Here is a 21,004-nt window from a genome sequence, read left to right on the forward strand (position 1 = left end):
TGTTTGGAGAGGACAAAGGCAGGCAGCCAGGCGGGAGTAGCAGCAGCAGAAGGTGAGGCAAGGGGGGAGTCTGCGGGATATTAGACGCGCGTTGCATCCTTTGCTACTTTGTTTTGGATCCGTGGTGTGGTGGGAGACACTCTCGAATCTCCCCTGCGCTCCGCACGTGGAGGAAGTTCGTTTACGCGATCATAAAGCTGCGTTTGTTCGCCATTGTGCATCTCTCAGCACATCCTTTATTACGCTGGGGGTCCCGTGGGCGTCACCGAAAGCGCGGCTGTGCGCATTTAACGGTACCTGCATAATAACAGTGACAGACAGAAGGGAGGAGAAGGAACAGGGAGGAGGGGGTGTTTATAACGCGAGACGTCACTGAGTCAACCCCACCGACCTGAGCACTCACAGCGGGAGCAGATCTTTGGTACTCGTCGGTCGCCTTTTGAACTGTAAACCCGGTCTATGTCTCTCTGTCATTCTCTGCCTCTCCCTGTCTCTCTATCTGTCTCTCACCCATTCACTCACTCACTCACTCAGCCTCGCCTCTCTCCCATCAATCCAACGGTGCAGGACCCGCTTGCTCGTCCGCCGGTTACCGCAAGGCAGATGATGAGATGTCCGGCACCACTTCCCAGGCGGATCCCATAGATGCCACGGCGCGGACGGTGCTGCTCAACCGACCTCAGAACACCAAGTTCTGTGACAACCATGTCAGGTAAAGTGAAAATGAAAAACTCATTAACTTTGGCTCATCACCGCAGCCACGGCAGCGCCTGTGTCCGCCCCTGTGATTCATTCATACTGATCGGTGTGGGGTTTCAGTTTGAGTTCATTGCACCTGCAGCTTTATCTGAAGGATCAGGAGAGAAAATTTGACCAGGGTTCACAGCTGGACGCTGTGGTGAAGGATCAGGAGAGAAAATTTGACCAGTTCACCGGTTCACAGCTGGACGCTGTGGAATTTGTTTGAAATCTTTGTTTCCAACTTCACTATTCGTTTCTGACATGCCATGAGCAGAATCTAGACTTTGGACCTAGTTTTTTTTATCTACTCTGTCTTTCCGTTTCCGTTTCATTCCGTGTGTTTTATAGCAAATTGGCTGACAAACAACAGTGGTAATAGATAACCTTTGACCTGGATTCAGGTGTTTTCTTTTTTTTTTTATAACATTATCCAATGACTTCATCAGAGACGTGTAAATCTAAACTCTCTCACGCCGGGTATCCTGGTCCTGCAGCGATCTTTTCTCTGAATCCAAACATAAGATTAATCTCCTTTCTGACAACCAGCTTCATGCTAAAGTGCTAAAGATCTGAAAATCTAAACTCTCCTGATCTACAACTGCAACAGAGGGATAATAATGGAGATATATATGGAAATAAGTTCAAGCTGCAGATTAATTGATTTGTTAATCATTTTAATTCATCATCTTATTACTGTTGAATTGTGCTTGTGTTATATGACTGCTGTTTAAATAATCACAGCTATTTTCATATGCAGTGTTTATTTTAACACGGTTGCCAGCACTAAGAATGGCACAACAAACATCTGTTTGTTTAAATGACAGAAACCACGTGGTAAATGTGCTGAAGTTGAGTGGCCAAGGGTTTAAAAAAAAAGAAAATTAAATTAGAGTCATTAACAATGAGTTTCTGTCAGTCATGGCCATCTGTGGCATCAAACACACGACATGTATGCGCACTTCAACAGAGGGTCATCTCTACTTCCTCCTGTTGTGCAGCTGTCACACGACATTGTGCAACAGCTGCTTGTGTGTCGTTTCACATTAGGCAGCAAAAAGCTTTTTTTTGGGGGGAGTAAACAGGCCAGAGTTGAGCGATGTGGTTTCTGCAGATCTTGTCATGTGTTTTTTACTCCTGATCTCTACACCACTTTTTATATCCTCTAACTGTTGCTGGCGCCGTAGAGAGAGCACAAAGCCTGTTTATAGTCAACTGGCATTTAGTGAATTTGCTATTACTGTCAAGAGATTCAATTTCACATATAGAAGAAGCTGGACAAATACAATTAAGGTAGACGTTCTCCGCCTCCTCTGATTGGATCACATCACAGCGTGTTCCAGAGGTGTGCCCTCTGATGTCCCTGTGTTCCTGTAACTCTTAAGCCCATGTTGTAAAGGTTCAATAGCCTCATTGATTTTTTCTTTTTCTCCCTGAGATTAAAGCCTTGTAGCTTTTACCTGTTTCCTGTCCATTCTCCGCGTCCTATTTGACTGTGTGTGCAGTTACCAACATGAGCGCAGGTGCAGTTCTGCCGTGTACGAATCCATCACTTTCTTCCTCTGTTACCTGTTTGAATCAGACATTTAACACTTGCAGTTCCAACAAATCTGTCTCTTCTGACCACAACCTGAACGGATTAACGGGCCATCCTTAAAAGCAATGAAAGAATAACACTTCAGAGTCACGTAGAAGCAGCAGGAGAGCTCCATCCCTGCAGCTTACAGCTGCTGACACAACTTGGAGGCTCGGACATCTGTAGTGTGAAAAGAACCAGATGCTGTGCACTTTATTAAGTATAAATGTGTCATTGCTCCGTGTTTGGAGTCCTGTCCCTCGTCTTAGATTAAGGTAATAGATTAAGGTAGCTCTATCCCTCGGTGTAGTATCGGTGACTCTTTTGTATGCAGAATATCAGATGTGGGGCAGAGTGTGTGTGTGTGTGTGTGTGTGTGTGAGAGAGAGCGATGTCCTGCATTCTGATACTTCTGTAACTCTCTGAGCGAGCAGTTGGAAAAAAAGGGCAGGGGTTCATCTCCTCTGAGATTCTAAACTGTGATGAAAGTGTGTGTTTTGCTATTCAGTGCCTGCACTTAATGCACTTTGAACACACACACACACACACTGTCCATTAAACAAAAGCCATTACAGCAACTCTTACTTTTCACTCAGGCCACACTGGCAGGCCTTGACTTCAAGGTTGACATTTTTTATTTTTGGCCTCTAAAAGGTCTTACAGTCACTCCTGGCTATATCAAGGCTAATCAATACACTTGTCTAATCGATGAGGCTGACTGACATACAGCTCCGGGCTGCCAACTTTTTGCAGCTATTTTTTGGGACTTTAGCCCTAAATTTAACCAGTTTGATTAAACGTGTCGGCCTATTTATAGGTGTGATGTGTGTGCAGCCCTTAATTGCTTTATTTGCGCTCTCTTGGCACAACCGTGTTTTAAATAGCTTTTCAAGAGCTGCAAGACTAAAAACCCCCAAGGCAGTCCCTTTTGATTCAGCCTTTAATGTGATACTAAAGGGGCAAATAAGGTTAGAAAAACATTAATGCACAGTTTATTCAGGATTTCCAAGGTTGACTAATGCACTCTTTGGCCTTGCTCTTGTTCTTTCTGCAGCACCACCAAGTATGGAATCCTCACCTTTCTGCCCCGGTTCCTGTATGAGCAGATCAGGCGGGCTGCCAACGCCTTCTTCCTGTTCATTGCACTCATGCAGGTAAACCCCACAGCACTGAACTACCTGTTCATTGCACTCATGCAGGTAAACTGGTACACTACAACATTGACACACTCAGATCCAGGTCTTTGTACACCATCAATTTGTGATACGTGTTTTGTGGATTTTCAGTGTTTCCCAACGGTTTTTGAGCCACAGCATATATATATTCAGGAAAAACCCACGGCACGCCATCGAACTAAAAATCTCACTAAAAGTATATGGAATGAAATAATAATAATCTTCTAAATTAATTGACCTCATAATGGACTAAATGGCCTATTTAGTTGAAGACAACGCTGATATACTGGCAGGAATTGAAGAAAGAAATTCACAAAGATCCTCTTCAACAATAATAGTTTTCAGCCCAATTTAGGTGAAATTTTTAATAATATAATTTTCCACAGCACATCAAATGATCTCTCACGGCACACTAGTGGGCCACGGCACAGTGGTTGGGAATCACTGTTCTACATTATATTTCATATTATTATTCAGTGTACCAGTGTTTTGCCTCCTGGCTTAGACAATGTTTTTTCCTGTGTGGAAACCGTGTGTGTTTCTCCCTGTGGATGGGTGTGTTCTTGGTTATCTTCAGATTCTCTGGTTTCCTCCATTAGTCCTAGAACATGTTATTTGGGATGAAAATCGATGAAGAATCTGAGTGCACCGGACAGTAGGTGTGAATGTGGGTGCTAATTGTTCAATCACTAATTCCAGTGATTGAATTAGGATCTGATGACATTACTGCATGAATAAGGTCACAGGTCACAGGGACACGACAGTTGTATCACCCTATATGACCTGTTCAGAAATACACAAAAACTGCTTCTATATAGAACAGAAATTGGAGCTTGGGTTTCCTGAGTTTAACACAAACTGATGAGGCAGAAATCCTGAGCTGAGATGGTGTTAACGTTGCTTTATCTGAGGTTTGAGTTGAGACGAAATGACTTGGAGAGTTGACAAACTGAACGCAGCTCTGAGGTTGTAGTAGAAGAAGCTTAGATCAGACGCAGACCTGCTGGACTCTGTCCCGTCACTACGTCTGGATGCTGAAAGGTTATTATAGAATAATTGATCAGTGTTGCCAAAAATCCTGCTTACTGATCCTTAATGCAGTTACAAGTTGCTGTGATGACTGCTTTATGGATTTCTTAAGCTGCTCAGCACTTTCCATCAACAATGATTTCTCTCCTGTCCCCAGCAAATCCCTGATGTATCACCGACCGGTCGCTACACCACACTGGTTCCTCTCATCTTCATCCTCACTGTGGCCGGGATTAAAGAGATCATAGAGGACTATGTGAGTGCAACACAGAGTGTTAGCAACATTATCTGTAGTTGAGTCAGGCTTTCAGTTTTCTTTGAAGTGGGACAGAACACTTAAACACTGACTCGTCTCCGTCTGTCTCCACAGAAGAGACACAAGGCAGACAACACGGTCAACAAGAAGAAGACAACAGGTACAGTGTATATGTTTAATTGCGCACATTTGATTGTGTGTGTGTGTGTGTGTGTTCAGCCAGTGTCTGCACTTTTCCATGACTCTGCTTGTATCTATTTGCGGGGTTTTGTTTTCCATTCACGGCCGAGTGAATAGCTCTTTCCTGTCACTCACTGCAGCGCAGGCAGAGCAGCCCATGACAAAAGTGCAGCTCAATTAGCTTCTATGAATACTGTATGAGAGCTGCTCTATAGGATGACTGATGTCTGTGTTGTCCTTGTCTCTCAGTGCTGCGGAACGGAGCCTGGCAGACAGTCATCTGGAAACAGGTATCACTAACATGACACACAGAGATCATCTCTGCTGCCGTGTCACTCATCAGGCCCGTGCCGTCTCACTTTCACTCCCCTGCTCTGCTCTGTTAGCCTGACGGTGGCTGCGAATGTGTCTGCGCAGAGCAGAGATGTCGAGCAGTCATAACATTTCAATTTTTTTTATTGAAACACTCATTCCGCTTCTTTTTATTTTGTCTTCAACTTACTCTTTTTAAAAGCGGCTCCTTTGCCCCTCTGCTACCGTACAGTAGTGGAACCATTTTTCTCTGTTTTTTAAATTACTTTTTTGTTACAGTTGATAATTCCTGGTCTCTATCACTCCGATTTGTAAGGATTTTTGTATAATTTTTCTTTCTTTTTTTTCAAAACTGGAACATGCAATGTGTCTATCTAAAAGTAGGTTTTAGGCAAAGACAGGTCTGCTGTGAACGGCACTCGTGCTCTGTTAGAGACTGCAATCAGCTTCATCTTTTTGAACATGTATGTGTGTGTGTGTGTGTGTACATGCAGCGCTCTCTAAAACGAACGGCCTGAAGAAACGTGGACTGGTGCAGCTCACAGGCTGTGTCTGAGCTTGTGTCTGTTTGTCCTGATGATGAAAACTCCCACACGCTGATTTTATCTCATTGTCCTTCTGTCTGCAACTTTCTAAAAAACAAAGTTGCTGTCGGTTGGAGTGTGTGTCCTGTGACCTTGTATACCATTACTTTTTGTTTTTTTGTATCTGTGACCGGAATTCAACTGTGTTGAACTCTCTCTTAGTTTTTTTTTAACTCCTCCTCTTCTTCATACACCAATGTGTTTGTTCTATAAACTAAACTAACCATATTTTGTTTTGCCCCCTGCACCGTCCGCCTGCTTTGATGCCTGATGTTGTTGGATTCTGGCCACAAGGTGGCAGTAGGAGACATTGTGAAGGTGACCAATGGCCAGCACATTCCAGCTGATATGGTTATAGTGTCCTCCAGGTCAGACATCACTGTCTTACTGTGTTTGATTATCTTAGCTTCCTTTGGTTTTATGTTTAGAAAAATGTGTTATTTTTTAAAAAATAAAATGAGAAAGTAAGATAAGGTTGATTATTAATCTGACTCCCATTCACAGTGAGCCACAGGCCATGTGTTACACTGAGACCTCGAACCTGGACGGAGAAACCAACCTAAAAATCAGACAAGTATGTCTCTCTGTCCGTCTGCCTGTCTCTATCTGTCTGTCTGTCTGTCTCTCTCTCTGTCCATCTGTCTGTCTCTCTCTCTCTGTCCATCTGTCTGACTGTCTCTCTCATCATTCTTGTTCTGCCCTTCTGTGTCTGGTGGTTTCTGTGCTGCAGGGACTCACACTCACAGCTGGCATGCAGACTCTGGAGGAGTTGATGGCGCTGGCGGGTCGACTGGAGTGTGAAGAACCCAACAGACACCTGTATGACTTCACCGGCACACTGAGGCTGGAGAACCACAAGTGAGCACCACACATATAGTCATGTTGTTATTTTGTTGTTTTGTTTACACAGTGAACTTGATTATTGTCTGAATTCACATATTCATATGTTTTTTTCTGCTTGTCTCTTTTTTATTCCTCAGTGCTGTCCCTCTCGGCCCAGACCAGGTGCTGCTACGTGGAGCTCAGATCAGGAACACCCAGTGGGTTGTGGGAATTGTAGTGTACACAGGCCATGACTCTAAACTCATGCAGGTGAATTCAGTCTCCACAAACTGTCTGAATGTTTTTCATGTTAAACTTTATAGAAGGCAACTCTTTATAATGAAAATTTAATGTTGAGGAGTTCATTTCACGGTGTTTTCTTCTGTTCAGGAACAAAAGTCCAAATGTACACGTGTGTTTCTCATTTGTTGAATTCACTACCTTCCCAGAATTCCACTAAGGCTCCCCTGAAGCGCTCTAATGTGGAGAGAGTAACAAACATGCAGATCCTGGTCCTGTTTGGAATCCTGCTGGTCATGGCTCTTGTCAGTTCAATCGGTGCTGCCATCTGGAACAGAGAACACACTGAAGATAACTGCTGGTACCTGTCCAGGGCTGGTGAGATCACGACTCTGCAACATACTTAAATACGCAGCCATTTACTGCCTCCTAATGATGAAGACTGTGGATTCGAGCAGAAATCGTGATGGATAAAAAAATCTGTGTTCTTTCAGGCGACATCTCCACCAACTTCGCCTACAACCTGCTTACGTTCATCATCCTGTACAACAACCTGATCCCCATCAGCCTGCTGGTCACACTGGAGGTGGTCAAGTTCACACAGGCGCTCTTCATAAACTGGGTAAAGCAAACGATGTGGTAGAAGTGGTACACAAACTAAATACTGACTCAACCTTCTTAACGTGTATCTTTTCTTTCGCTCTCAGGACATTGAGATGTACTACTCAGAGACGGACACACCAGCCATGGCTCGCACGTCAAATCTCAACGAGGAACTGGGTCAGGTCAGTTCAGGACGAACAGGATCTGAGCTCTCACTTCATCCTGAACGTCACTTCACCTCATTACCACTGATGTCTCTGTCTTTTCCAGGTGAAATATCTGTTTTCTGACAAGACGGGAACACTGACCTGCAACGTCATGAACTTCAAGAAGTGTACCATCGCAGGAATAACATACGGGTCAATAAACTACTTCTTCTTCTTTTCTATTTAATCTTATCTTTAAAATATTTAATATACTAATGACAAAAAAAATCTCACTCTTCCATTCTTTTACAAATGTGCTAATCAACCTATAATAATAATAATCATCACCTGGTTCTGAATTAATTCTCTTTGTAATCCAACCTCATTCATCACCTGCAGCCACTTTCCTGATCTTGACTGTGATCGTTCAATGGAGGACTTCAGGTACCTGACGTCCACCTCGTCTTCACGATAATCCCTGTTTCTCTGTAGTGTGCATGTCTTTGATTGGAGCCGCAGCAGGGAGTGGGTTTACTGACGGCATGTTTGAATATTTATTTGTCTCTGTCCCACAGTAATCTGCCGTCCAACAACCACAACTCTACAGAGTTCGACGATCCAACACTTATTCAAAACATTGAGAACAACCATGTGGGTGACACTACGTCATATTTCTATGTCTCCAAACATACATCTTTCTGGTTTTGCTGTAAATTTTTTTTTTTTCAGCCTACATCACCTCAGATCTGCGAGTTTCTGACCATGATGGCGGTGTGTCACACGGTGGTGCCAGAGAGGGACGGCGACCAGATCATCTACCAGGCATCCTCGCCTGATGAGAGCGCTCTGGTGAAAGGGGCCAAAGGACTTGGCTTTGAGTTCACTGTGAGGACGCCTGATTCTGTCATCATTGACGCTGTACGTGTGTGTTGTTCTTGAAATTTACATTTCGAACACATTTTCTACAAAGACTCTTTGTGTAAATACATTTTCCCGTGTAATGAGTGGACACCGTATGTTTCTAATTATTCTCTCTTTTTTTGTGGTGTTTTGTTTCAGAGAGGAAAAGAAATGAGCTACGAGCTGCTGAATGTCCTGGAGTTTTCCAGGTAAAAGTCACATAAATGTTTCCAACTGTCTATAAATATTTCTGCGATAAAATGAGACCCTAAGATCCTGAACCTCGCTGCTTCCGTTACAGTAACCGTAAACGTATGTCTGTGGTGGTGAGGACCCCCAACGGGAAGCTGCGGCTTTACTGCAAAGGAGCTGTACGTTTATCTCATTATCGTTTGTGGACTCGCTCTGTTCTTACAACCTTCAAATTCACATTCACATTCACTTATTTCTTTGCAGGATAACGTCATATTTGAACGTCTGACGGAGGCGTCTCAGTACAAAGACCTGACTGTTAACCATCTTGAACAGTTTGCAACAGAAGGTAAGAAACGGTGTAAAGATGATTCTGCCCCACAGTGATTTCCATTTTCTCTGCGTTGATGTTGTTACTGAAAAATGAACCGTCACTAAGTCATTGATTCTCCATGTAGTATTGACTGTTGCCCTATGCCAGAAATTATTTTTATGTTTGCCTCCTAAAGGGTGTAATGTAAATAATATAAGAACTATGGCGTCTCTGCTTTGCAGTTTTTCGCGAATCATGGGCGATGTTTAAGTATTTTTATTTTTTTGAGTTATTTTTTCTTGTTGGTTTAAAAACAATCACATTTGTTATTTTCATGAATCAACTGAGTCACTATTTTGGAAATGGTAAAGTGTAATGTCTTTTATAGGACACAAAGGACCCATCATTTTGACAAAAATTGTCCCTCCTCCCCGTCCTCCTGGAGCCGCTGTTTGGTTACTGCTTCCTAATCTCATCTAAAACATTTAATAAATCCTAGTTTTAGGACTTGACGTTGCCCCAGATCCCTCCACGGATTTCGGTTGAAATGATATCAGACCCACTGGCTCTGGTTTCCTCCGCTGCGTCTACTTCTCGCTCACACTTTACAATGATTTATTTCTCTTTCCAGACACACACACACTGATTGATTGTCTGACTTTGAATCTCATCCACTCAGGCCTCAGGACGCTGTGTTTCGCTTATGTGGACCTGGAGGAAGACGCCTACCAGGAGTGGCTGAAGGAGTACAACCAGGTCAGCACCATAATCAAGGACCGCGCTCAGAAACTGGAGGAGTGCTACGAGCTTCTGGAAAAGGTGAATTCACTTTCACTCATTTTAGTAAAGTGAGTTTTCTTCTGGTGGCTGTGATTGGCTGGAAGCTGGAGGTTAAAATGATCTTTGGAAGCCCATGTCAAACTAAAGTGTTTATTGATTAAGTCCCTGCTGCTCACACAGCTACAGTTGATATTGACCAGCAGGTGGCAGAGTGGATCTATCAGTTCCCAGAACCTGTCTCACATCCCACGGAGCTTATTTATACCCAAATTGAGTTTCAGTTGACTAAATTGAAAACAAATATTGACTAGTGTGTGTGTCCACTTTAATAACGCTGTCCCTCCAGTATGCTAACACACACACACACACTTTAGATCCCAGTCATTTAGTGCAGGAGTGAGGGGAGAGAAGTCAGTGAAGAGCATGAAAAGAGGAAGCAGCAGGAGGAGGAGGAGGAGGAGTAGAGGAGTTCAGACGAGGAGACCACAGGGGTAATTACCTACAACAGCCTGCCAAAAGCCCCATTAAACTGGAAACAACAACACAGTAGTGTTAACCTGTGTGTCTGTCGGTGTTCGTGTGCCCGTGTTTGTCTAATGAGGGAACATGTGCAATTAAATGTTGAACAAATTAAAGCAGAAGGAGAGGAAGGTAATGGGTGCTGTGTCGGCACACGGTCTGACCCGAACTGTCTGTGAATCACCGGGTTCTTCATTTAGGTGAGAATGATGATGTAAACAGATGTTTGGGTCTGTTTCCACTTTTATCATCATCAGAACCTGCTGCTTCTGGGAGCCACTGCCATCGAGGACCGTCTCCAGGCTGGCGTTCCAGAGACCATCGCCACTCTGATGAGGGCAGACATCAAGATCTGGGTGCTGACGGGGGACAAGCAGGAGACAGCCATCAACATAGGTGAGAAGGAAGCAGTGGTACCGATGAAGAGTCCAAGGTTCGAGATGACAGAGTGAATCCAGGAACGCTGAAATGACTGACGTGTCTTCAGTGGTCACACTGGCCCACTGGATTTAACCCGGCTTTAAAAAAGGAAGTTCGCAGCTGATAAATGTCACCCCAAAAACACTGTCAATACCTAATAGGATTTTACCAAAGAATTCCCCCCAAAAACTCTTTCTAAAAAATATCTTAAAATTCTCCAATTTGAGAAAGAAAGAGAAAGAAACATGCAGAAAAGAAAACATTTTGAATTTTTTTTTCCCCAAAAATTTTTATCCAAATTCTTTACTCTCTGACCAGGACACGCCAAATTAGGATTTTACCAAAGAATTCCTGCTTCAGTTTCACAGACCTGGTCACATCACTACAGCTGTGTTGTCAGATCACCACAGACACATTTTCCCTCCGATCTTAAAGTGTGTTCGCCACATCAGGTGTTTGTTTTGGTGTCTCACCGTAGTGGTGGCAGCGTGGATCACAGGGAGCGTTAATCAACAGACCACACTCAGAGCAGGGCCGTACCAAATGCTGCACCAGCTCCTGTGTTTTTATAGACATCCGTTGGGTTTAAATGTCACGCCATGGTGGCTTTTTATGGAGAGGGCGTTAAAGAGGAAAAAACCTGAGGTTTTTTTTCTTTGCAAACAGGTGTCGTTGATGATTAATTATTCCTCCCACTGCTGACACTGTAAAAACTATAATCATTATCATCATATGTGTAAAATTATTAAATTGTTGAAACATGCAGTAATCGATTTATTGACGTTTACTTCTGTGTTGTAAAACTTTGAGTAAGAAATACTGAAAGTAAATATTTAAATTTAACCTTTGTTAAACCTAAAAACATAAGTGGACAAAAATGTTCTAACATTTATTAAAGTTGATCTTAAATATCTCAATGCTCAGGACACAGAGAGATCAGTGAAGGGTTCTCTTCCTACTGTGGTGAGAGAAGTAAAGTGTTTGTACAGATAAAGATTGTTTACACCTGGACCAGTGTCTCCACTGACTGCTGGTGATTCAGCGTGTCTCCATGTTTGTGCAGCAGATCAGTTGAAGAATGTGTGAAACAGTTTTTCAGCTGTGTTTAGGGTCCGTGGGTAAATCTAACTCTCTTCCCTCCTCTCTCTCTTTCTCAGGTTACTCCTGTCGCCTGGTGACACACGGCATGTCCCTCATCATCGTCAACGAAGACTCCCTGGACGTGAGTAGATCCTCCTCTTCCTCCCTCTCCCCCCTTTTTCCTCTTTGTGCACCTACAGTATCTTTTTTCGTATGTTTGTCCATTTACAGTAGCTGTAGGGATGGGGCAGGGGTGTGTGTGTGTGTGTGTGTGAGGGGGGGGAGGGGGGTTACCTTCTTGGGAGGTTTACCGTGAGAACCAGGGTGTGGTACCCTCCCCTGGCAGATTGGTGGGTGGGGCTCATTGTGTGCTTACATCTGCAGGTAATTAAAGTCTCTGGTGTCCCTCTGGAGAAAGAGGTTGAAAAGAGGAGAGCTCTGAAATGTCACTTCTTGCCCTCCTCTTCTGTCTCGTTCACCTATATCCACATACAGTCCTTGGCTTTCACTCATCCCGTAGTCTGGTCCTAGTCTGAACCTGCGCTCAGTCAAATTTGGAACCCGTTCAGAGCTGGTATCAGCTGGTATCTGGAGTGATTTGATCACACACTGACTGATCTCTGAGCAGAGATCTGGACTGTGGTCTGTTAAAAACATGGAGTTAGACTCCATATGAAGTCATCCACAAATGGAATTAATGATGTGGAGCTGCTGCTGTCTAGGAAGAAAAAAAAACCTCTGTGTTACTCAGGTTCTTTTCTGTTCTTTACGTTTAAATATAAACACAGTTGAACCTCAGTTTTTGAACTTAATTTGTTCCTAAAGGCCGTTTTTAAACTGAAAAGTTTGAAAAGTGAAACAATTTTCTAGATAGGAATCAATGTAAAATGGGATAATTGAGAAAAAGTTTGAAAAGTGAAACAATTTTCCAGATAGGAATCAATGTAAAATGGAATAATTGAGAGGTTTTGCAACTGAGGTTCCACTGTATTATATTGTAATATTGTGATATTTTAAAGGTGATTCCTCATTAATTTGTTCATTTTTAGCCCCCGTGACTGTAATGACAACAACAACAACAACAACACACTGACAGGGTGACATCACACCCAGCCGTACAATCAGACTCATTAAAAGACCATTTTGTTCTCGTGAACAGACATGACGTCAGTGCGTATTTGAAGCCAGATCCGATCTCAAGTGGTCACAGGAAAAGCATCCAGGATGCACTTTGAAGCCAGGTGTAAACAGACGTGTTTGCTGCTGTCTGCATGTGAAGGACTGATTTAATCCCAGACCAGCACGGAGGCTGTCAGTGCTAACGGGTCGTGTATATTTAAGTTCCCGTCAGGCTGAGATCTGAGACATTCTTCGACTCCTGATTTGATTTTCACGTTGATTACATTATAGTGAAACTCACCGTTGGACGTGACTTTGTCTAATATGGCTGTCATGCTGCCCTGGTGTCTGACACACAGACGTGACGTACTGTACTGTACTGTACTGTACTGTACTGTACTGTACGTGCTGGCCCTGCAGAACACAAACACACACCAAATCATAGTGTTTCACTTTCACCGAGTTTGTTTGTTGCGTGGGACCAGGAAGATTATGGTCCATAAAACTTAAGTGTAGCCCCCCCCATCCCCTCCCTTTTCGTGTTTGTGTGCGTGCCTGTGTGTATTTGTTTATGGGTTTCAGTGTGTGCGTGTGTGAGAAACTGTTTGTCGACCAAAAGTGTGTTTTAAACTCCGATGTAGAGATTGAAAAGTTAACATTTCTCATTGCCTTAGTGCAGATGTTGGTGATTGTTAGTGTAAACCATGTGACCTCAGACCTCTGGTAGCAACATTTATGAAGCTATTTTTTATGGTTCTATTTTAAATGTAGCTGATAAACTTTTTATAATCTGCCAGCTGCCAGTAAAAAATAAATGTTGTGTAACTTTACCCGTTTTTCGTGCATCAAAGCTGAAGTACCTGAAACTTCCCAGACTTTCTGGTGAAAGGCCAAACAGTCTGCACGGCCACATACAGTAGATGCTGTATTGAGCTGGACTGTTTGAAGGTTAATCATACTGGGTACTGAGAATTACGTATATAACGAGCACAAGTGGCTGAAACCCAATACAGTTTGTGCTGCGGGTCGATCATGCTAATACAGTTAGGAAGATTTTATTAGCAGCTTGTCTGCAGCGTTGAAGTGCATGTTCTGCAGCTGACGTAAATACTTCAGAAGTCTTAATGCTCCCCGGACCCTGTAATCTAGATTTGAAGGAAACATTTGGGTCCAACAGGTGATTATGTTTATTTTCTCCCGCCGTCCACCTTTGCTCGGTCGAGGACAGTCAGAAAGCCTGTTAATAAAAGACATATTCTACAACATCATCTACAGCTGAAGGACTGATGACGCCACTGCTGCCAAAAGTAAATGACCAGTTAAATACAAGTCACAGTGTGCGTTCCGTCTTTCATCTGGGAAGTCTGGCGTCACTTCACCGTAACGCTAACAGTCCGTCATTCTTATTTGTCCTTGAGCAAGATTTCGAGTGTTCACCAACGGCAGGAGGCAGCCGTTCTGCAGCAGACTGGGACGAACACGCAGCGAAGGCCGAGTCTGAGAGGGAAGTGTAGGAATAAAGATCTCAGCAGGACAGAACAGCTGGTTGACATGAAATAAGTGAGTGTGAATGATCTGGTCTGAACCTCAGTGCCAAACAGTGGATGTGACGGCCAATCACGAGAAAGAATAAACAACTTGGCAAACAACGCCGTACGTTTACACGCACAGTAAAGTCCGTTTATTGGACCGTTGAATTGAACAACTGTCCTGGTTTGAGAATCTATGAGCTCACACTGAAGTATGTCTCGTTCAGTTGGACCTTTATTCAGTCTAAGGATTAGATGTTGGCTGCGATGTTAGCTGTTAGCAAGGTAGCTTAAAAGGAATAATTCTAATATTTTCACTACCCTGTGTTAGTTATACAAATGAACCACATATAGTGGTTCTAAATCTCTTGCAACCCTCAGGTGGGTTGCAAGAGATTTTTTTGGGGGGGTCGTCTTGCATCATGTTTCTCAGGAGTTTACGAATCATGTCTATTGAATTGGGTCAAAGGTTTGACACTGGTCTAATGTATGTGTGACATTAAATCATATTCTGTAGGTCAGGTCAGATTATTGGTATCCTCACGTCGACAAGGCTCCTGTTGATCAAAGTCAGTCAAATGTTGAAGTAGACAAATAGACAAGCATCAAAGGAAACGTTATCTGTCACGTACAGGAATGAACGGCGGTGTTGTGCTTCAACAGCTCCAGGGATCACTGACGGTAACCGTCGGTCGGTCTGGATGAAAGCGACCCTCCTGGGTGAAAAAACTCTCAGGCTTAAAATAACTTGCGCCTCCTCAGCCTCTTCATTCTCCTGGGCTTGTTTTAAGAGTGTTACCTTCCCTTTGATTTAAAAGGCAATCTCACCTCAAAGCTGACCTCTCCGCACCTCGTCTTTAAATAACACGTCCTGCGTACAGTGTATCTCAGCCTCTCTCTGCTGTCAGCGGCAGGTCCTGGACGGTGGGGACGACCCCACCACAGCCTGGTTCTCCGCACCTTGTCTTCCTCACACCACTACCTCCACATCTGTCAGCACCCTCTCTGAACACAGGAAGTCAGTACGCACGGTCTGTGGTGTGTGACTTCTAAAGTATGTGTGTGTGTGTGTGTGTGTGTGGTTCAGATGGAGAGCAGCAACAACAAAGTGTGGTGTTTATCTTCTTGGAGGAGCGGGAGTATGTTTGTGAACAAAGCAGAGGGAATGTTTGTTGTACTTCAAGTAAGAGATGGACAAGCTGGATAGAAGGAGAGTCAGGGGGGGTGGAGGGGGGTCTGTGGCTGAGCCATGTGAGGGTGATGAGTGAGGGTAATGTGATCTCCTTTTGGTGCTCCTCTGCATCCAAACAAACCCTATAAGCAATGCCTCCTGGGTAAACGCTCTGTGAGGCTGTGACAAGTGCCATCTGTCGCCGTCAGAGCTGAAGCCACACACAGACTCACACTCCCTCAGTCAAACTCCTGTTCTGTCCACTCTTAAACACATGATTGTCTGCACACTGGGTTTTCCCAGAATGCAACAGCACATGAGTAACCCCCCCCTCCTGATCAGTGATGATGGCTTTTTTCTTTTTCAAATGTACATCTCATCGAACTTTCCCACAAACCCCCTCTGCCCACAGTACAAGTCCTGAACAAACACCATCATCGTCTGCTCATTCATCATCTTTACACACTGACACACACACACACACAGGAAACTTGTGTTTTTGGCTTGTGTGTGTGTGTACTAGATTGTAGTAAATCATGGTGTGTGCTTCTTTGTTTTGGCTTTTTTCAGTTTATAATAGGTTTAGTACACCAGACCCCTACAGTCACACACCACATCTGTTTCTCTGTGTGTGTGTGTGTGTGCGTGACTGGGCAGCAGAGGATGTGGGTGTTTGCACAGATGCACTGTCTGATAATTAAACGGTGAATTAAATCTCATCAGTGACAGAATCTGCTCCTCAGATATGACTCTCAGCACCTTCCCTTCTCCTCCTCTCACTCTCTGGCGCTCTTCTCACACGCCATGTTTGTTAACGCCTCCGTTTTTTACATCCTGCGGTTCCGGAGCAATGCTCCAGTTTGGAGACGTGGGTTCCTTCAGAAGTAAGAGAACTGAAAATCCACCACCGTCACCTCTGTGGAACTCACTGTCAGCACGCTGATGGTTTCCCTTTCAGACAACCGTGGTGTTTATGGTACAACCATGGCTGATTTACCGGCACATATTTTTGGCATCATCAGTGTTTAGTTTATTTTTGGAGAACTATGCGCTCTCTCTGTTCTTACCTCTCCTTCCTTTCTCTTTTCTTGAACTAGCAGAGGCTAAATAAGTATATAATGGTAGTTTCTGGTCATGCAGAAAGGTGTCAGTGATTATGTGTTCTCTACGTGACCTGCAGTGGAGCACAAACGTCTGACTTTGCACATTTCTTTGTGTAAAAGTATAAAACTGCCAGACAGTCCAACAGTATTACCAGAAGGCGTTAAAAAATGCACATGGAACCGATTATTTTTTTTATAAACAGTCAGGTGTATGGAGGTGTGTACACAAATAGTACCTTTAAAGTGGAAACACGTTTAGGGAATATACAGCCACGTCTGTGTACGATGGTCGTAAAGTGCTCCGTTTATTATCAACTCCTTGATCTCCAGTTCTCTGTAGCGTTGCCCATTCATTTTGTTGGACATTTCACACTGTTTATGTGCGTTTGTTGTTACTGTAGGGGGTTTCTATGGCCTGGAACACATCAACCTTTGGCGTTTCCCATCTTTCCTACCTTCATATATGTACATATGTATACACGTACGTGTATCTACAGGATGACGAGCCAGCGAGAGACAGATGTGTGTGTGTTTGTTCTCCTGCATTTTATGGTGAAGTGTGCAATCAAAGAAGGTGGCCTGCCGTATCTCAGAAGTGCCTCCGTGCCCTGCCCATCTGTGTGATCCAAATATAAACCTGATAAAATTCCACACAGACCGCAGGCCTGTGAGCACGGTTTACAAATGTTTGTGCTAAAATGTTTCTGCCCTTCCTGAACTCAGTTCCACGTGGAAAACAAACATTTAGTTTGGATTTTTATAAATGCCCGCTAACGAGATCTGTCATAACGAAACTCAAAGAATTTTGCCGTTCTCCTCCAAAAATAGCAGGTAATTTAGCGTGAGAAAAAGTGGAAACTACACAGTCGAGCAATTTTTTTCCTCAGCCTTGTGTTTGTTCTTGTTTTTTTTTTTGAAAGCGTTAACAGATCACAGTGGACCCAGCTGGTTCTTTTCATCCTAAGACTCCACTCCTTTGTCAGGCGGATGCTGTCGGGCCTGGACTTGCAGAATTGAGTCCAACTGTTCGACGGTTAGTTTTAGGAGCCGACTAATGTTTGCACTTTAGTTACCTTTTTAATCCTCCTGCAGTCTCATTAGTCTGGTTATTATCCCTGGTTGAAGCTTAGACCAGGGCCTGCTGTGACAAGTCCCTGTGGTGCATTAGCACATTGATGCTAAGCTGCTGGATGTTTGCATTCACACTAGTGTTGACCCATTTATGTGACCCTCGCTGGGCCTGACTGTGGCGGGTTTCTCTGTCTTTGTGGCAGATTGTGGAACTCAGACAGATTCAATTAGACTTACAAAGTTTATCTTGACATTATATTTAATAGTCCATCATCAGTACCTTTAAGGTTAGTGGCTTTAATGTGATTATATTCATGAACATTTAACATTTTATTGCAGTTTCCACTGACATAAAGCAATTATTATTGTAATAAATAAAAAAATCAATTTTATTCATTTCTGTTAAACCGTGCCTAACTATATTTTTCTGGGTATTTTTTAAAATAAATCTTATTAAATTACTATTTCTTACATTTTTTTCTTTTTGATCTAATGTATAAAAAACACACAACTTTTTGGCTTTATTATCAGTACCAACAAAACAGCTGTTATGCAGTAAATAAAGTTAAAATGCCGTGCATGTCTCCAACACTCAAACATGTTCTCAGGTATCAAGAATCAGCTCACCTTTCTGTATTTTTCTTTTTTTTTAATGTGTCCTCCTGACAAACACTAGATGACAGCACTTTTCTCCAGATTAGTGTGGTTTTCACACTTTAGTACAACCTACATCAGTTTTCACCTACGTGTTGTCAACACTGCTGAGGACGTGTGTGTGTGTGTGTGTGTGTTCATTCCTCTGTGATGGGCCGAGGACAAGCAGAGAAAACGATAAGAGTCGTTCAGATTCACATCTCTCTCACGCTGTGACAGATGTGCGCAGCATGTTGACGTGCACACACACACATATACACACACAGTGGTGCGTACACGTTTCACTTCACTGTAAAAACACATGCACTTCACACACTTGAACACAGACACTGGGCCTTTGTGTCCCGCAGCTCTGACAACCTGTAATCTTCCTTAATCCCTTCTTTCTGTTTTTGTTTTCCTTTGCCCTGTTTGGGGAAAAAGGTGAATGCAAACAGGAATTCCGGCATACAAAAGAAAACACACAGCCTGGGGCTGAGAAAACAAGAGCAGGAGGCATGAATGCATCGCTATTTGGCGAGAAGAAGAGCCACGGGATTTTGTTGCACACATGCACTGTGTAACAGTGAGCCGCGGTGTTTAATGTGTCAGTGAAGACTCACTGCTAACGTGTAGCACGGCTCATCCTCCACATGAAGTTCATCACATCTCCATGTATTTTCTCTATTAATTATGGATGTCTGATATTAACTGTTCGCTGATATCTGATCTGCCGATGTTGTCCAAAAACTTCTGATTCCAACTAATAGTTATATATGCAGCTGTTTGAGTTAAAGGGAGAGTCCACATTTTATTGTGTGCAGTGGTGCGTTCTATAACGGTTCTTACTGATATTACAAAATTAAGCTAACATCGTCCGATAATATCGGTCGGCCAATAACATCGGACATCCCTACTGTTAACCCTTGTGCCTCTGTTGTCAAGAGTTTTATCAGATCGTCTGCCTGCAGGAAGGTTAACATTCAGACACACTCCCTTCTCCTCCACCTCCTCTCTCTGTCCTTCTCTGTCCTCACTCTCTTTTGTTTTTTTTTCCTGATTTGGCTGTTGCTGCTGATTTGTGCAGGAATTCAGGTTTTTTTTCCTGATTTGGCTGTTGCTACTGATTTGTGCAGGAATTCACGGTCGTCCTCTGGATCCCGCACCATCGTCGTTTTGCCGTGATTTTCTAGAACAACTGCGAACATCACATTGGCCTTGGAAATTGTTTATACAGAAGCCAAGTCCCCCCACAGATGAAAGCAGGCTGCGCAGACAGGACCATATGTCTCCCATTTATCATTGGTGGTTTTGTCCTTTCAACAAATTGGTCCGTGTGTTGTTTTTTCGCCCCTGTAGAGGCCGCAGTGTCCCACGCTGATGTAAAACTTGGACATGTGCTCACTTAAAAAGGACTCGCTGTAAGACTGTAAAAGGATTTGTGTCACTTGCTTGGCAGGCGGGGAGATTTAGGATTTTAATCGAAGCCAAAAGTGTTTCATCAAACATTCGGTGAAGTCTAAGACGGTTGATTTAAAAAAAACAAAAAAAAACAGTAGTAAAAGTTTATGTTAAGAAGAAGTAACTAATCAGATAAATGTCCATGTCTCTGTCTCCTTGTAGGCGACTCGTGCCACTCTCACAGCTCACTGTTCGTCGCTGGGCGACTCTCTGAAGAAGGAAAACGAGTTAGCGCTGATCATCGATGGTCAGACGCTGAAATACGCCCTGTCCTTCGAGCTCCGACAGGCCTTCCTGGACTTGGCGCTGTCCTGCAAAGCTGTCATCTGCTGTCGGTAAGCAAGACTTATTTATTCCATTAGTCGCTCCAGGTTATTCCACAAAAGCATCGTGTCTTTGAGTCACTGTTGAAAAGAAAAAAAAAACCCATATGGAACTTGACTTATTGGTGCTCTAATTCAGAGATGATGGATACCTCTGTGATGACAGTGACAGCTGTGATTGGCTGCTTAATGCTCTGCGTCACAGGCGTCTGATGTTACATCGCCTGTTTCCCAAAAGAATTAAAAATAAACCCTCAAACTTTTCCTTTTCCCCCCCTGGTACACATCTGTGGCCCGCTGCATTTGGGCCAGCCGCCCACTTCCACTCTAAACACACTCGTCTGCATTTGACATTTATGGATGGGTGTCATTAGATGCCAAATACTCTTGCACCAATCAGGCCTGAGTGTGAAACACGGCGTTTCACCTTCTAAGCGTTCGAGGTTTACGAACGGACACGCCACGCCGCAGCTGTTTATGAAAATGATCCAAATACCAAAGTAAAGGATGGAGTAAATATCTTACTGTGTCGTGCAAAACTCATAAACATCTGTTGTAGTGATTCTACGGTTTTTGGCCTTTCTGTCTTTCATTTCACGTCCGTCCTTCTGTCTCCTCAGATGGCTACGCCTTCTCTCAGGAGGAGCACGGCGTGGTGTCCCAGTCCCAGGTTGTTCGCTCCTACGACACCACCCGCCAGCGCCCCAGCCTCTAGCCCCGCCCCTCCGC

General features: G+C 43.6%; 1 protein-coding gene across 7 annotated transcripts in view; it reads left to right on the forward strand.

Annotated features, from left to right (window-relative positions):
* Positions 1–21,004, forward strand: part of atp8a2 (ATPase phospholipid transporting 8A2) — a 53,330-nt gene that overhangs the window by 10,677 nt on the left and 21,649 nt on the right. For 4 of the 7 annotated variants that reach the window (XM_025054620.1, XM_025054621.1, XM_025054625.1 and 1 more), the window contains exons 3-24: positions 3,369–3,468; positions 4,676–4,774; positions 4,889–4,934; positions 5,204–5,244; positions 6,145–6,218; positions 6,355–6,424; positions 6,581–6,708; positions 6,831–6,942; positions 7,122–7,290; positions 7,407–7,534; positions 7,620–7,697; positions 7,786–7,874; positions 8,061–8,105; positions 8,237–8,312; positions 8,391–8,579; positions 8,721–8,770; positions 8,863–8,932; positions 9,018–9,102; positions 9,746–9,885; positions 10,623–10,761; positions 11,943–12,007; positions 20,115–20,287. In XM_025054620.1, the coding sequence (XP_024910388.1) occupies positions 3,369–3,468; positions 4,676–4,774; positions 4,889–4,934; positions 5,204–5,244; positions 6,145–6,218; positions 6,355–6,424; positions 6,581–6,708; positions 6,831–6,942; positions 7,122–7,290; positions 7,407–7,534; positions 7,620–7,697; positions 7,786–7,874; positions 8,061–8,105; positions 8,237–8,312; positions 8,391–8,579; positions 8,721–8,770; positions 8,863–8,932; positions 9,018–9,102; positions 9,746–9,885; positions 10,623–10,761; positions 11,943–12,007; positions 20,115–20,287 (2,166 nt within the window). Of the gene's footprint in view, positions 1–64; positions 713–3,368; positions 3,469–4,675; positions 4,775–4,888; positions 4,935–5,203; positions 5,245–6,144; positions 6,219–6,354; positions 6,425–6,580; positions 6,709–6,830; positions 6,943–7,121; positions 7,291–7,406; positions 7,535–7,619; positions 7,698–7,785; positions 7,875–8,060; positions 8,106–8,236; positions 8,313–8,390; positions 8,580–8,720; positions 8,771–8,862; positions 8,933–9,017; positions 9,103–9,745; positions 9,886–10,622; positions 10,762–11,942; positions 12,008–20,114; positions 20,288–21,004 lie in introns of those variants that run through there. The other 3 variants (XM_025054623.1, XM_008307990.3, XM_025054622.1) reach the window with 3 other exon arrangements.

This window comes from Cynoglossus semilaevis, chromosome 3 (assembly GCF_000523025.1).
Source record: "Cynoglossus semilaevis isolate Cse_v1.0 chromosome 3, Cse_v1.0, whole genome shotgun sequence".
Classification (NCBI taxonomy): domain Eukaryota; kingdom Metazoa; phylum Chordata; class Actinopteri; order Pleuronectiformes; family Cynoglossidae; genus Cynoglossus; species Cynoglossus semilaevis.